Here is a 16,905-nt window from a genome sequence, read left to right on the forward strand (position 1 = left end):
CATCCACTCAGCATTTATGATACATGAACCTTCTGTTAAGTTTCTCTGTGTACTACCACATAGGAGAATGTGAGTTCTCTGAGCACCTGTCCAAGAATAACCCTCTTCTGACAACTGGTAGTATCTTGTGGCCACAGGCATCATGGCCAGATTGACGTGAGAGTTCCTAAGCAGGAGAATAAACTTTTACATGGAGGAGGAAAAGGTCCCATTGATTGATTGCTGAGTGTGGGGGTGGGGATTCTTGGCTTTGAAGAGTCACAGAATTTCATCTAAATGCTGGAAAATCAATTTGTCCCCTCCTCCTAGCCGCTAAAAGCCGGGGAGCTCCTCTTAACCTAGATTAAAGCGACACAGGAGAACGTGCTCTGTGGTCACTGTGTCAAGTCCGATGAAATAAAACAAACTCCAGGAGAAACCAACTAGGCTAAGGAGTCCAGAGCAGCTGACATGATTGGCAGGAGCTCCCTTAACCGTCCAGGAAGTGTTTGTCACCAAAAAAAAAAAAAAAAAGAATTTGTCAATCCAAGGAATTTTTGCCCTGGTTCTGATGCAGTGTCTGAGTATAAGTCAGGGTTTGAAGGCCAGATGGCTCCCAGCAGCAGTTTCAAGGTGGACTCTCCTGAGCCTTCCATTTGTCAGCACCACCATGGATGTTCCAGAATGTTCCTGGGAATCCGTTGGGACCCAGGAAACTGGAGGGCCCCTGTCCTTGGTCTTGGAGCTGTGCTTGGTCTTGGGGTGGCGGAGGCTTCTCGGTGGAGCCTGGCACAGCGACCCTCTCACTCCCACACCCTCCTTCTGGCTTTCAGAGATGAACCGGCATCACTACGCGCTCTACGTGCACAACTGCCGCCTCGTCTTCCTCCTGCGGAAGGACTTCGACCAGGCCGACACCTTCCGCCCCGCCGAGTTCCACTGGAAGCTGGACCAGGTCAGCCCAGGGGACAGCCCTGCGCTCGCGGGGCCGGTGGGGGTTCGCTCCCACGCTGATGGCAGCAGGTGGCGACTTCCAGGTTGTGGTCACTTGCTGGGTTTTGGAAAAATCAGCCTCAGGAGGCACATGGCATCTCAGAGTCATGATGGAAACTGTCCCTTGATGCCCATTACAGGGGGAGGCCCACTTCCCAGCCGGGACACTGCGGGCTGGGTGCGCTGCCCACCCTTTGCCAGTGTTGAGCGCTGGGAATTGGCCTCTCCTGATCCCCTGGTCCGGCTTATGATGGTGGTTAGCATGTTTCTGCATCATAAATGCTCCTTTGGTGGCTCTGCCACCTCCTTTGCATGACAATGCCACTTGCTTTGGTGACTGGAGGTTGAGAACTGGGACCTGAGGGCTTTGAAGCGAACAGTGACTCAGAGCACCCTGAGCCATGCGTGGACTTTTCTGAAATGGAAAATCCCACTCGCTCCAAGGCCTCAGGACTTTTGATGGCCAAGGCCACGGAGCCACGCTTGTCAAAGGCAGATCAAATGTCAGGCTTGAATCCAGGGCTTTGAAGTGTGTTTCCAAGGGCTGAGCAGCAAGCCCAGAGTTGGCCTTTGCTTAGATTCTGATGGGGAATGAGGAGAGTGTGCATATTAAATTATTGAGAGGGAGACTGCCCTTAGCCAGCCTTGGGGAGTGTAAAGTGGTTGATGCTTAAGGAAGCAGATGGAATGACACTCATCTTATGACCCTTACTTCCTGGGGCCTCAGCCTCTTGTTTTGCCTTTATCCTGCCCTACCCTTATCCTGAGATGGATGCTTCTGGGACCCTCAGTCTTCTTTTCCTCCTCCAAAGCCTATTGTGTATACTACCTGCCTCACCTTGTCTAGGGTGGAATGATTCCATGTCCTTCCCTCCTCTTTTCTTATTGCTACATTTCTACCCCATCCTCTTCTTAAATCCCTAGGCCCCCATTAGGACTGACCTCTGAAAGAACTAATTCACACTGAGATGTGAGTGGTTGCTATCCCCTTGCATCTCCACAGAAATATACGTACATACTCTTTAAAATAAACCCCAGGGAATCCCCACTGGTGGGTTCCAGGCACTGTGGCAAGATCAAGGCTTCCACACTTAGGAGAAAGAAGTGTGAGTGAGTTTGTTGGCAAGTGCCTAACCCTCTCCTAGTAACTCCCATGCTGCTGGATTCCAGGAGTCCTGGAAGATGGCATCTGGAATAGTGTGTGTTCCTCTGTGTTTGGAATTCTGGGTCTTGACGTAGTTTATATGATTTCTCAGCAACCTCTCAGCTATGTCCTAACTTGCCAGATGGCTTTTATGGGATGTTTTAAAATATATAATACAAATTGAAGTGAATTAAAATAAATTCCATATTGCAAGGTTTTTTTTTTTTGTTTTTTTTTTTTAATAAGAACACTGCCATGCTTGTGGAGATAATTATAGATACCCTGTGGCGCTTTCTGAAATGGGCTTGAGAAGAACGGATAGAGAAATAAAATAAAGTTGAGGGGTTTGAAATTAAAATTAGGCAAGGAGGGAATTCTGGTTGTACAGATAAATATATAGTGAATCTAGCGATTCTGAAATCTGTTCCTAAAGTGGTAGGTTTAAGGGGGGTGGGCCAAGGCCCACGGAACACCTCCAGATTGTCTTGATTTCACTGATACCATGTGTTGGTGCCTGGGAGGGGCCCCTCTGTGCTCTGCTGCAGGCCTTCCTGTACACTGGGAGCCAGGAGACCCAGGTTCAGTGACCCCAGGCCACCACCCCCAACCATGGCCGGCCCCTTCCCTTTCCTTATGTTACGCTGCTCCTTTGGTGAGTGGGGTAATTTAAGATTTAAAACATGCTGAGTTCTCAGATGTTTTAAATTTATGGATCAGAATTATCACTGAAATGCAAACTGTTTGTAGTCTTCGTGAAACCTCATAAAATTGTCGAATCTTGGCTTTGCTCAAGTTCTGTCTTCCTCCTTGACTTCGTTTGCACAGTCTGCTATAACAAAGTACCCCAGGCTGGATTTTTTAAACAATAAAAATTAATTTTGAGCCAGTCATGAAGGCCGGGAAGTCCAATATCAAGGTGCCTACCAATTCAGCGTAGCTCACAGATGACCTCCTTCACACTGTGTCCTCATACGGGAAAGAAAGAGAGACAGAGAGAGAGAGAGTTCTTGCATCTGAGGTTAGCAACCAGCTATATCAAATTACGGTCCCATGCACAAGGCCTTGGGTTTGATCCCCAGCACCACAAGAAAAAAAAAATTACTGTTCCCCCCAGATGGCCTCCCTTAATCTCAATTGCCCCCTAAAGGTCCTGTATCCAAAAATATTGGATTAAGTATTTCAAAATGTGAATTTGGGACAAATACAATTCAGTTCCCAGTATTTCCATAATAAAGAAATTAATATTCATAAATTTTATTTTTAATTTAGTTTATTTGTTCTTTTATTTATACATGACAGTAGTTTATTTTGACTTATTTATACAAACATAGAGTATGTGTTATTCCAATTCAGATCCCAGTCTTGTGGATGTTCATGATGTGGAGATTTACGGTGGTGATTTCTTATATGTGCATAGGAAAGTCATGTTAGATTCATTCCACTGTCTTTCCTAGACCAGAAACCCTGCACCCACCAGAAGAAAATGTAGGCCCAACACCCTATCATGTCAGCTTAGGAACCGGCTTCCCCAACAAGATTCCTAAAGTGCAAGAAGTAATATTCAAAAATTTCAGAGATTACCTATTGATAGATGCCCCAGGTCACCTGGACAGTTGGCTTCCCTCTGGAGGAGGACCCAGTGAAGAGCTGCTTGCAGTCAGTGATAGCCACAAACCAGCCCACAGATTCCTGTCTCTCCTTACTGAGCTCCCTGTGTTAGGGGACAGAGAGACGTGAGCAGTGGGAACCTGAGGTTAAGAGAATGATTCTGTAAGCTGGGCCCACTGTGCCGACCCTGGCATGCTCTCTTTTCCAGGAAGCAATTTACCTGCAGCTCTGTCCGGCCTAAGTGGACAGGATCTGTCACATTCCTCTGCACACTACCTGTTATCTGCAGGAGAGATGCAGGCCCAAAACCATGTCCACAGAAGGACCCCAGCTCCCCTGAAGGGGGGAGACTTCCATGCCCTTTACTAGACCAGATCCTGAAACTCAGGGAAATAAGGATAATTCCTCCTAACCATAAAATCTGTAAGACTCTATGGTTCAGAATCCAGTTAGAACTGGTCAGCATGGGCCATGGTGACTTAGAGTTGTCATAGCAGTGGGGACTTGGAAGTCTGATGTCACCCAGCTGTCAGTCAAAAATCAAGAGATAGACCTGAGCAAGACTCTCTGGAAACTTCTCCAGGATCCCCAGTAAAACTGGAGTGCAGGCCAGGCACAGGGTCCCTCTCCTCTCTGAGAGGACTCTCTCTCCCTTGAGAGTATCCCCGTTCCCTTTTCCTATCCCTTCTATAAAATCATGCCTGTTTCTTTGAGCAACATGTCTAAAACCTTTCTGATTTGATCACAAGAACCAGGGTTTGAAGGGAGTGCCTTCACGCTACCTCACTTCCCTGGAAGTCCCCAGCTCTGTTACACCTGGACAGTCAGAACCTTACTAAAAGTTTCTTGAATATAAACCACTTGGTGCCCAGAATGTGCATACCTGAGAAAGCCTCCGTCCCCGAGAAGCCATCCTGGGGCACCCTCTGGAGGTTCCCCTCTCCCCTCTGCTCATCAGACTGTGCAGAACACCAGCCTGATATCTGCTGCACGGTCCTTACCCCATTCACCCGGCCTGTCCACTCATGCTGAGCACGTGGGGCAGGACTGCGTCTCACCGTCCTCGATGCTGAGTACAGGTGCCAGCCCTGCGCACAATGTTCATGCCCAGTAAGTGCTTGCGTATCAATGAATGGATGTTGAGATCCAAAGAAGGGAGAGAGGAAGTGGGGCAGGGAGTCAGGGGAAGAGGGGGAAGGAGAGAAAAAAAAAAACATCTAGAGATGTTTTAAAACACCTCCTGCTGATTAATTGATCTTTTGATTCATTTGATTGAGCATTTTAATATTCTAAAATTCTGTCATTTTTCACTCTCTGGCTCTCTCATGTTGTTTATCTTTGATCTTGATATCTTATTTCAAAGATTCAGCTGTGTTTGCTAGCAGCGGGTCTCAGCCTTCACTAGAAAGGACTCAAGCTGGCCTAATACTGTGTGTATTTAAACCCCTGGTCCGCCTTGGACATTCCGGAGGCTGCATCCTGTTCTAACGCAGCTCCCTGAGTTCTTTACTGAGCAGTCTATCCTGATTACAAACTATGAGCCAGGCTCTGTGTTGGGAACTCAGGATCAGCAGATAAAATAGGAGCATCTGCTTTCTACAAGGGTCCTTCTAGATCAAACTGGACCAAACCAATACATTAACAGGTAGTTAACAGTCTGGTGCAGTCGGTAGGGGCAGAGGGCAGGGAGCCAGATGTTGGAGCCCATGCAGGAGCACAGATATGGATCTGGGGATAAGAGAAAGCCTCCCGGTGGGGACAGCTGGCCATAATGGAGGGCTTCATGGTGCCCTGCTAGGTGGCCAAGATGGCGGACAGTGGGCAGGAGGGCTGTCTGCAGGTGGGCATAGGGGGAAACTTTGGTGAAAGTCAGGACCCAAATGCAAAGGAGCAGATGGGAATGAATCACCAGTGGCTTTTTATACCATGCTATTGAGTTGTTTCTTTATCCCCCTAGAAATGGGCCAGAATCCAAGCATCTGTTATTCAATAGAAGACTGAGAATATTAGGGATGCACAAATGTGGAGAAGGCTAGTCTGACAGTCATCCCATATATCAAGTTTCAGCAAATATAATTCAGGCCAGGCCATTCGATGGGGCCGGTGGCAGGGGCCAGGGAAGCAGAATCTGCCTCCTGTCTCCACACCCAGGCCAGGAGACCCAGCTCAGAAGAAGAGGTTGGAGTAGGTGGGTCCTCACAGGCATTGAAGCCAGGGCACGGTGTACAGGACGGTTTCCACAGAGCTCTTCCGCAGTGTGCCTGGTGAGTGCCGCAGCTGTCACAGAAGCCACTGTGTGCTCTCGATCCCGTTGCCCCACACCTTTTGCCAAGGTGCATGGACAGCCAGGGAAGTCCATTACCATCTGCTCCAGGAAATGCCTCTGACATCCAGTGCATCTCGCTAATGTGACCATAAGGACAGGGAGAATGTTATTTTAATGGGATTTTTACTTATGATCTGCTAATGCACATCCCTTGAGCCTGCAATTAGCTACATGAAAACCCATTCAAAAGCCACGGAGAACACCCAACGGCCCCACCCACAGGAAAGGTATGTTACCTTGCAGTCCCTCCTGGCTTTAACGTATCTGGATATGGTTGAACTCAGTGTTGCTGACTCTGATCACCTTCCCTTTGACCTGTTGGTGCTGGGATGAAAACCCACTGACGTTGTATAGCATTTCCCACTTGGTGCATGATACCAGTTTAAGTGACAGCCTCCATTGACCAGTGAGTGCAGAGATGCACCCAGAAGGAAAAAAAAAATCTCGGAAAAATTGAGATGATTACAAGATACAGAAGTCAAATTCATTTGGTTGACCTTTGTCCTGTCTGTGCCAGAATGTGTATTAGGCACCAGGAATAGAGAGAAGACAGGCAGGACTCCACACTGGGGAAGCTCACAGCCCTGCCTAGCGACACCCAGTCCAGGTACCCTGGGAATGTTCTCCTACAGGAGTCCTAGACTCTAACAATTGTGGACTTCTGGGAGAAGCAGTGAGGACCTTGGGCCAGGAGGAGGCAGAGATACCTGGCAGAATGAATTAAAGGCTGAGCTTCCACATAGTTTCAATCCACACTCCAGAAGTTATCTGGTTATCATGTAAAACATCCCAATTTTTAATATTTTCTCATTTTAAAAAATGTATGGTGCATGTATACCATGGAATATTACTCAGCCTTAAAGAAGAATGAAATTGTGGCATTTGCAGATAAACGGATGGAGCTGGAGAATATCATGCTAAGTGAAATAAGCCCAAGGCAAAATGTTTTCTCTGATATGTGGATTCTAATTCACAATAAGTGGGGGAGTGCTAGGGAAGAATAGAGGTACTTTGTATTAGACAGAGGGGAAGAGTGAAGGGGAGAGGGAATATAGGGGTAGGAAGGATAGAGAGAGAACTGGACATTATTGCCCTATGTGCATACATGACTACATGACCAGTGGGATTCTACATCATGTACAACCAGACGAATGAGAAGTTATACTCCAGTTATGCATGATGTGTCAAAGTGCATTCTACTGTCATGTAGAACTAATTAGAATAAATTTCTTAAAATGTGTATCATCAGACATAACCAAATATTTTGCAGTCCACCATTAGTTTGAGATGATTGATCAAAAAAAAACTTCTTTGGAGACAGGCAACCACACCCTCGTTTGTCTGAGGAGTTTGGATCTTCTTAAATGGAGCACACTTGACTTTGTTCATGGTTCCCATTCTCCTGACCCACCTCTGTGTCCCCTGCAGAGAAGACTGGACTCCCTGGACCGGGGAGCATGCCTAGTCCTCAGCAGCCCCTCACCGTGTCCAGAGGGAAGGGGCCGGCATGCAGGTGTGGTGTGAGGATCCCCTCACCCCAGGCCCTGGAGTTGAAGGTGGTCTTGTTCCTCCGTCATCACAGAGACGGGACTTGAGCACGCTCATCTGGGGCCGTCAAGCCCACTCTGCATCCACAGGATTCTAAAGCGCCTGGAAGAAGATAAAAGCGCCTGGATCCTTTATTCTTGCTGAAGGGAGGGAGTTAGAATGAGGCCCCATCAGGTGACTTGCATCTGCTCATTCGGCCACATGGGGAGTCAAATAGGTTAGTTCAATCATTATCACAGCCAAGTGCCAAGGACTTAATTAGAGAATGGCCAGTCCAGGCCAGACCAGTCGTCTTAATGAGCAAAATAATTGGGCACTGTCAGCCCTCTAACCCCCCTGTTGAAGACCAACTCTTGGACACGCTGGCCAGGCTTCTCCGAATGCAATGTAACCCCCTACGCAGCGTCCCTGCCCACTCACTGTCTTAAGGTGGACCTACTTTCCCGTAGGGACCCAAGTGCTAAACAGAGGCAGAGGAATGCCCAGAACCTCTCTTTTCTCTCAACCAGGTAGAATCCCAAATGACCCTTTCTGAGACGCCAAAATTGCAGGGTTATTTGGGGTCAATAACATACAGTGACTCTCACTTGCGTCTCCAAAGAGAACTTAGATTGTTGACTTCTTTATAATAGACACTGGGTCCCTAACAAGCCCTCTCGTCCTCCCAGAGCCCCCCCTCCCTCCCTCTTTGCATCTCCCAGGGAGCTTCTAGACCTTTGGGAAGAGGTGGCTTCTGTGGACCCCGCTCTGGGACCTCTCAGGTCAGGCCTGTGCAGCGTGGATGCTCTGCTCTCTGGAAATGCAACAGCTGACATGCTTAGCCTGTTCATTCTGTTTACTTTGAGAGATGGTGACAACCTGCGGCACCCATGGCTGCAGCCCACTGCCTGGGTCAGGTTCTTGTCACCTCCAAGTCCTTCTCATGCAGCCATTCATCATGCTCAGACTCCCTGGTGCACAGCTGCCCCGATGACCTCTGTGCCTTGCCACCTCACCTGTAGCAGACAGAATAATGGCACCTGAAGAGGTCCACCCCCTGATCCCTGAAACCCGTCGCCTTATCTATCAAACAGGGTTATCACCCCTGTGATTGGTTAAGGACCTTGACATGGAGAGATTCATCCGGATGGTTCTAATGGGCTCCAGCTGTCTTTTATAAGAGAGGAGGCAGCAGGAAGGTTCGAGCCAGAGAACCAGATGTGAACATGGAAGCAGAGACCCTGGTGATGAGATGAGGGATGGGAGCCAGGGGTCGAGAAACATGGCAACTCTTGAAACTGGAACAGGAGGGAAATGGATTCTCCCCTAGAGCCTCCAGAGGGGATACAGCCCTGCCTCACCTTGAGTTGAGTCCAGTGACACAAATTTCAGCCTTTGGAACTCCCAAACTGTAAGATAATAAATCGGTGTTGTTTTAGGCCACAAAATTCGTGGTCATTTGTTATAGCAGCAACAGGAAACTAATACATCACTCAGGAGCCTCAGGGAGGCTGAGGCTCATGAATCAAGCCATGTCTCATCTCTCATATCTTACTGAGGTGACCCCACAGGACCATAGACTCCTCTGTACCAGCCAGCCCCTCTCCTTTAAGGAGCACCATGACTTCTGCTATGTCCCTGTGCTGACTTCTCCTCCTACCCCAACTGACTCTCCCACTGCACCTCTCTTCATTCCTGGAGTCACCTCCCAAATAAGACCCAATTCTAGTCACCCCTGGAGCAAAAGTAAAGTTCCAGATCCCAGGTGGGCAGTTAGCAAATAGGGATGGCTATGAAGACTGGCAAGAAAGTGACTTGGATGATCTGCTCTCTGGAAATGTGAACTCCAGAGGCAGAAGCAGGACTGAAAGGGGGACGTCACCAAGAGACCAAAGGGAAGGGAATAAAGCAAAGTAAGGGAAGTTAGTGAAGTGTCGTGAGTGTTGACGGAGGTTATTGGAGCTCTTTGCATACCTGACCAGAGGAAAAACCCAAGGTGGGGGTCCTTCCATTTCCATTCTCCTGTGGTCATGGTCTCCACCAACCCTCTGAAGGTCCATGGCCTTGTGTGTTGGTGCAGCCTAAGCCAGTTGCTTGATGAGCTGATTTGCAGGGTTTTCTTGGATTTCCAGTATCATTTAAAGATACTTCTAGAAGTTTGCTTCATGGAGAATTCAGACTCTTGGTGAACATGGAGCCACAGGAGGCATTCTCTGCTCTTCCCCGTCCCTACGGACTCCCACTCTCTCCCTAAGTCTGTTAAATTTCATCATCCAAAATGCCGCAGTCTGGCTGGGCACAAATCACGAGCCACTCAAGCAGGAACAAACTTTATTTCCGAACTCCCGCGAACGCCACCCTTGCGGCCCTTCCAGGAACACCATACACCAACCGGAACTCCCTCCACCAGAACTTCACCAACCAACAAGAATTCTCCAGGAATCCCCAAGAGAGCTCAACCGGAACTCAACGGGAACTCCTTGAGAACTCAAAAGTAGTGGGCCCAGGAAGCAGGAGCCGCCCTATTGCCCAGACAGCAGGGGTCTAATATACAACTGAATACACAGCCTGTTTCAATCCAGCATCATCCAGACACAGCAATTATACACAGCTTAACTAGATTATCATCACCTTAATGGCTCGCTGGCATCACCTCTCAACCATTACATCTGGCAAAATGCCAGGGGCCATTCCAACTGGGCTGTGGCTCTCAACTCCAAAAGATGCTCATTATTCTATACCTTCCTCCCTTAGTTGGCAGACCTGTCTCTGGTCTCTCTCACACCTACTCACAATTTCTTTCACTCCTGTGAAAACATTATTTGTGTTTTAGCCTGTACATGTGCCCAGAGGCAAGGAGACCATGTTTTCAGTAGATATCCCTTAATACATATTTAAAATAAGTGTTCAAGTGCTGGCGAGGATGTGGGGAAAAGGGTACACTTGTACATTGTTGGTGGGACTGCAAATTGGTGCAGCCAATTTGGAAAGCAGTATGGAGATTTCTTGGAAAGCTGGGAATGGAACCACCATTTGACCCACCTATTCCCCTTCTGGGTCTATTCCCTAAAGACCTAAAAAGAGCATCCTACAGGGACACTGCTACATCGATGTTCATAGCAGCACAATTCACAATAGCAAGATTGTGGAAGCAACCTAGATGCCCTTCAATAGACGAATGGATAAAAAAAATGTGGCATTTATACACAATGGAGTATTACTCTGCATTAAAAAATGACAAAATCATAGAATTTGGAGGGAAATGGATGGCATTAGAGCAGATTATGCTAAGTGAAGCTAGCCAATCTCTAAAAAACAAATGCCAAATGTCTTCCTTGATATAAGGAGAGTAACTAAGAACAGAGTAGGGAAGAAGAGCATGAGAAGAAGAGTAACATTAAACAGGGATGAGAGGTGGGAGGGAAAGTGAGAGAGAAGGGAAATTGCATGGAAATGGAAGGAGACCCTCAGGGTTATTCAAAATTACATACAAGAGGAAGTGAGGGAAAAGGGAAAAATAATACAAGGGGGAGAAATGAATTACAGTAGAGGGGGTAGAGAGAGAAGAGGGGAGGGGAGGGGAGGGGAGGGGAGGGGAGGGGGATAGTAGAGGATAGGAAAGGCAGCAGAATACAACAGACACTAGTATGGCAATATGTAAATCAATGGAAGTATAACTGAGGTGATTCTGCAATCTGTATATGGGGTAAAAATGGGAGTTCATAACCCACTTGAATCAAAGTGTGAAATATGATATATCAAGAACTATGTAATGTTTTGAACAACCATCAATAAAAAAAATTAAAAATTAAAAAAAATGAAATAAGTGTTCAAAAGAAGGAAATAATGATAACATTAAAAAGAATGTTGTTTTAATGTTGAAAGAGAAAACAGTGTCAACACAATTGAAAATGCTCAGTGAATCAAACAACATTTTCAATAATGAATTAGGATGCCGGAGTCTCGGGTCCTGACGGAGGCAGCATGGGTTTGCTACGTTGGTGGCACTTCTTGGTTTCTTTGGGGAATGGGTACCAGTGGAGGGGAGGAAGATGGTTCCTTGGCATGGAACCCAAATGTTTGCTTTTGTTATATGCAAGACATTGTTCTCTGTCTCTTCCACAATGTGGAAAGACAAGAAATTAGAAAATATGGAATTCTAATGTAAAATGGCGATTCTAACACTCACCCTCCTTCCTTAGGAGACATGAAGTGGTCACTGTGAAACCCCTTAAAAAGAATTACTTCAGTTCTTTGTGTTGGGCCCTTCCTTTTAATTCTAACACGAATCTTGCAGTTTAGACATCATACCCAGGCTGGAATTGAAGAACAAGAGGCACAGCAAGGTGCCTCCTGCTGCTCTCACCTGACAGATGGATGGACCTTGAATAATGACCTCAAGATGTGCATCCTCCAAGAAAGTGAAAGGCACCATCCTTGACATGGGAGAATTTACGCCCATAGTTAATACCAAGATGAAAAGAGTGATCCAGTGCCGGTGTCTGAGGGTTTCGAAGTAGGGGTGGATGGCCATCCAGAAATAGATTGCAATTTCAATCCATCAGGAGTCATGTTTTAGCATTTTTGAAGCAACGATCAGCACGCTCCTGAGGCATGGTGATCAGACAACCATTCACCCATAAAACAAGAGAAGATGGTGGAGTTGACTTCCCAGGGAAGGCCACTCCTTTGAGGAAGTCTTGAAAAGCAATAACCCTGGAGGCCCAGCGGTGAAATTAATTTGTTCTACCTTCCTTGCTTCCTCCCAATCTCCTACGAGTCATCTGTTTCCATCCTTAATGTCTAAACATGCAAATATTGCTGCACTTACTGCTCATTAGTTTAGCTAAAGGAAATGCCCTTTAATTATGCTTCTAAATAATGAACCTCCTCCATCACCTTGACAATCAGCGCATATTTAGAAGGAAGCCAGGCCTCATTATGAAGCAGCCACCGCATCCTTTGGTTACTTAGAAGATGGTAGCTTTCTTGAGGCAATAGAAAGAGGAGTCCAAAGACAAACAAGCCCTGTGATTCCATTAACTCCTTGTGGCCTTAGGTGCAAGAATGGCAAACAATTAGTAACATACCATGCGTGCCAGGAGGAAAAAGGAGATTAGCATTCTTAAGAGGCTACGGCATTCCAGCTGCCAAACTCTTGATTCACGTGCATTAGGACGAAGCCCCGCAGTTCCTTGTAAACTCGGATCTTTTAAAAAAAAAAAAAAAAGATTTATTTATTTATTTTTCGTCAGACTCAACATCTTTGTTTGTATGTGGTGCTGAGGATGGAACCCGGGCCGCACGCATGCCAGGTGAGCGCGCTACCGCTTGAGCCACATCCCCAGCCCTAAAGTCAGATCTTAATTCCATTTTATAAATACTGAAATTGAGACTCTGAACATTTAAGTGATTTTCTCATGGGGCTGAACCAAGTCCCTCGTACTCCAAAGCTCGCTGTTGGTTTCCATGTTTTGTCTTGTTGAGAAGATTTGCAGAGCTTGGCAGAACTGGGTCTCCACTCAGCCTTCGCCATATTTCATTTGTTTATCTAGCAAAAATTCACAGAAATGGCTTGCAACCGTACAATTCCCAATAGCGCAGGCAGACTGTGAACTTGTCTGCCCAGCTTGGGAGAATGATGTACATGGGTCACGAGCAGGCAAGTCTTTTCCAGTATCTGACCAGTCAATTATCTGTTCATCTTTCAATACCACACTCAAGAGTCACGTTCTGGATAGACTCTCCTATAGCTTCACCTTCAACAGAGAGTTGACCTCCCCTCGAAGGGGCAGAAAAGAATTGAATCTCAGCCTTTTCCACGTTTTATAACATGTATTTTTTTACCCACTACACTGGAATGTCACATCTTATTTACTGATTTAATTCTTTAACACAAATGTGATCAATAAAGGCTTCTTAATTTTTTGAAAAATTTCAGAATGGCACCGTCTGATCTTCAACACTGTGGTTCCTAAACGCTGAGCCCTAGACCTCCAGGTGCCAGCTTGGCTAATAAGTGTGGTCTGAGGAATGGGGTGGGGGCGCAGGGGAGAAAGCTCCCAGAGAAACCCAGGATGTCCTTTCAACAACAGGGTATAGGAATGAACCTCAAAAATATTTTGCTAAATGGAGAAACCTAGGCATAGAGACTATATATTGTAGGACTTCATTTCCATGAAATGTTTATAAAAGGCAATTTCCTAGAAACAGAAGGCATCTCTGATGCCTAGGGCTTGGTCAGAGTAGAAATGAACTGCAGATGGGCACTGGCATCTTCGGTGATGAAAATGTTCTGAAACTGGATGGTGGTGACGAGCACACAGCTCTATAAATCTAAAGACCACTGAATTGTGCACTTACAATGAGTGGATTTTATGATGTGTGAATCATACCTCCGTGAAAACTTTTAAAATAAGATTTGAAAAAAGAGAGAAAGGAAGACTAAGAGGAAGGCAGACATGCCAGACACATTCTTTGAGCTGGAGATTTTAGAGACATTGATTGAGCGATGTCAGAGTTGCCAGAATTTGAGAGAGTTGGTTACTACTAGAAAAGATGGAGAAGTGGGAAAAGGGACAAAAATCTGAGTATAAACTCCCCTCAAGCCCCTCAAGTTCTTGACTGCCCCCCTGAACTCCTTACTCATGGGGGAACGCAGTGAAAAACCATTATCAAGATGCACAGAAAAACTGAGTGGATATTTTAGCCACTATGTACTGCAAGAGACGCATTTCAGAATTCCTTAAAGTAAGAAGGGCTAGGTAAACATCTAGCATTTTCAAATGAAATGCCAAAGAAGCTTCATCTTACAAGTAAAGACTACGTACCAGAATTAAAGGACTGGCCTAGTACTAAGGGTAAATCCAACATGCCCTTATGAAATAATCCAGGTTTCTTGAGTACAAGGTGGTCATCTGGTAATTTAACAAAAATCAACATTCTTAGAGCACAATAACAGAACCCAGAGTTTCTACTATGTATTACCCACAGCATCCACTGTGTCATGGAAACTATAAGACCTGTGACAAAATAGAAAAACACAAACAAAGGTCCAGGGTAAAAATCATTTAAGAGAAACAGACCCTGAGATGGCCAGATAGGTCAGAATCAAGAGAAAATAACTTCAAAGAAGCTACTATCAGTATGTTTTAAAAGTAAAGATGGTCACAATAAATGAAGGGAAGAACAGAGGTATGGAAACTACACATATATGTAAAACCTAGAGTGAGAAATGCAACATTTAAGGTAAAAGGATGGATTTATAAGACAGGAGCATAGAAGAGGAAAAGCTGAAAAAAGAAAAATTGAATGAGGCACAAAAGAATTAATTGAACCAGGGGTGGTGAAAATTTTTCTAACTATGGTTCAGGATAGCACCTTAAAGACTGAATAAGATCAGCAAGCTCACGTTGAATAAAGGCAAAGAAAACCAGACCTAATTCCATATGAGAGAAGAACAATATAAATAACAATCAATATTTTCCTAAAAACTTTGAAACCAAAAGACAAAGGAAGAGCAAAGAAAGTCTGCAAGTAGAAAGGGAAGGATCAAGAAGCATTGGAGGGCTGGGGTTGTGGCTCAGTGGTAGAGTGCTCGCCTAGCATGCATGAGGCACTGGGTTCGATCCTCAGCACCACATAAAGGGAAAATAAAGATATTGTGTCCATCTAAACTAAATAATAATAATAAATAAATATTTAAAAAGAAGCATTGGAAATGGTAAAAATGTGAGTAAATATAAAAGAGAAACTTTACTTCCCTCTTAGTATCTTTAAGTGACCGTGACTATGAACAATGATTATAACAGTGAATTATAGAGAATATCTTATAATGAATAGAGACGTAACAGAACAATAGAACAAACAGAATGAATGCTGCAGCTGTTAAGTAGGTTATAAGGATGCAAGGTTCGTAGGTTTTATGTTAAAATGTTGACTATAGATATACTGTGATGAGATCAAGATGCACTAAGGAAAGCCCTCTTGAGGTGAGAAGTTGGGAGGTGGAGGGGTGTTCAGTGTTGTAGTCAGCTTTTTCAAAGCTGTGACCAAAAACCTGACAAGAATGATTTTAAGAGAAGAAAGTTTACTTGTTGTTTACTTGTTGAGTCTAGGACTCAGTCCCTAGACTCCATAACTCTGGATGGAAGGTGAGGCACAGCATCAAGGTAGGAGAGTGTGGAGGAGGAAAGAGCTCAGGACATGGCACCAGGAATCACAGAGAGACCTCCAGCCCACCAAGAAGAAAATATATACTCCAAAGACATACCTCCAGGAACCCGCCTCCTCCAGCCACACCCTACCTTCCTATAGATACCACCCATTTAACCCCTTTAGAGGATTAATGCCTTGATTAGGTTAAAACTCACATAATCCAATTATTTCACCTCCAGACTTTCTTGCATTGTCTCCCATGTGAACTTTTGGGCAACACCTCATATCTAAGCCAGACACTCTGGCAAAAATCCAGGCTCAGGAGGGTAGGTTTCAGGAAGCAGATAGACCAAAAGATAAAGGTGGTGACAGTGGCAAAGAATTGTTTCTGGTGAATGGGCCCCAGATAGCAAAGTAGAAGTTAAACCTGGGATTTTTGAGACGATGCTGAACCATTGTCTAGAAATGGAAAGCTCTGGAGGTGGCATGAATAATGGAAGCCCCATCCTCACCTCCAAACTCTAAACTGGAAGTTAGGCCCACTATTTAAGAATGTACAGCTGTTTCCTTGCTGTGAAACAGGATTCTAGACAACCTAGAGAGAAAATTTGAGATTGGGATCCAGGAGAGTAAGGCAGACCACTAAATGGGGGTAAGTTTAAGGAACTTGGAGAGTGACCTAGGACTATGGAACACCTGCTCTCCTGCATGCAATGACAACCTTATCTCCTTATGGACCCATGCTAAAGCCCCAAGAGGAATAGGGGATGACCTGGGGTGGGAAGGTGTCCTTTTCCCCTTTAGGAACAGCATGATCATAGTGCATGATGGTCATGGGAGTGAATCCAGAGAAGAGGTCTGCAGAGGTGATGGCTTTAGCCATAAATTAGAGGTTTGTAGGGGAGTTTATAAGCCATATCCATAAATTGGAGAATTCACAAAGATCTCAGAAATTATCCCTCATTTGCACTAAGAGTTTCTTGCATTTACTTGGACTCCTCATCACCCACCGCTGTGTGTGTTTTGACCATTTTCCTATCAAGAGCCAAACCAGCTTCTGAGAACAGCCCTGTGAGGCTGTTGAATTTCCTTATGATAGTCTAAGCTAATTAAAGATATGGGCATAGTTTGGCCTTCCAGAGAGGAGCCAGTGTGGTTCCAACCGTGCCCT

At 45.5% G+C, this 16,905-nt stretch overlaps 1 protein-coding gene across 1 annotated transcript in view; it reads left to right on the forward strand.

Annotated features, from left to right (window-relative positions):
• Window positions 1–16,905, forward strand: part of Clstn2 (calsyntenin 2) — a 337,621-nt gene that overhangs the window by 263,144 nt on the left and 57,572 nt on the right. The window contains exon 8 of the mRNA XM_077795496.1: window positions 813–934. Coding sequence (XP_077651622.1) covers window positions 813–934 — 122 coding nt within the window. The remainder of the gene's footprint in view (window positions 1–812; window positions 935–16,905) is intronic.

The sequence above is a fragment of the Urocitellus parryii genome, chromosome 2 (genome assembly GCF_045843805.1).
Source record: "Urocitellus parryii isolate mUroPar1 chromosome 2, mUroPar1.hap1, whole genome shotgun sequence".
NCBI lineage: Eukaryota > Metazoa > Chordata > Mammalia > Rodentia > Sciuridae > Urocitellus > Urocitellus parryii.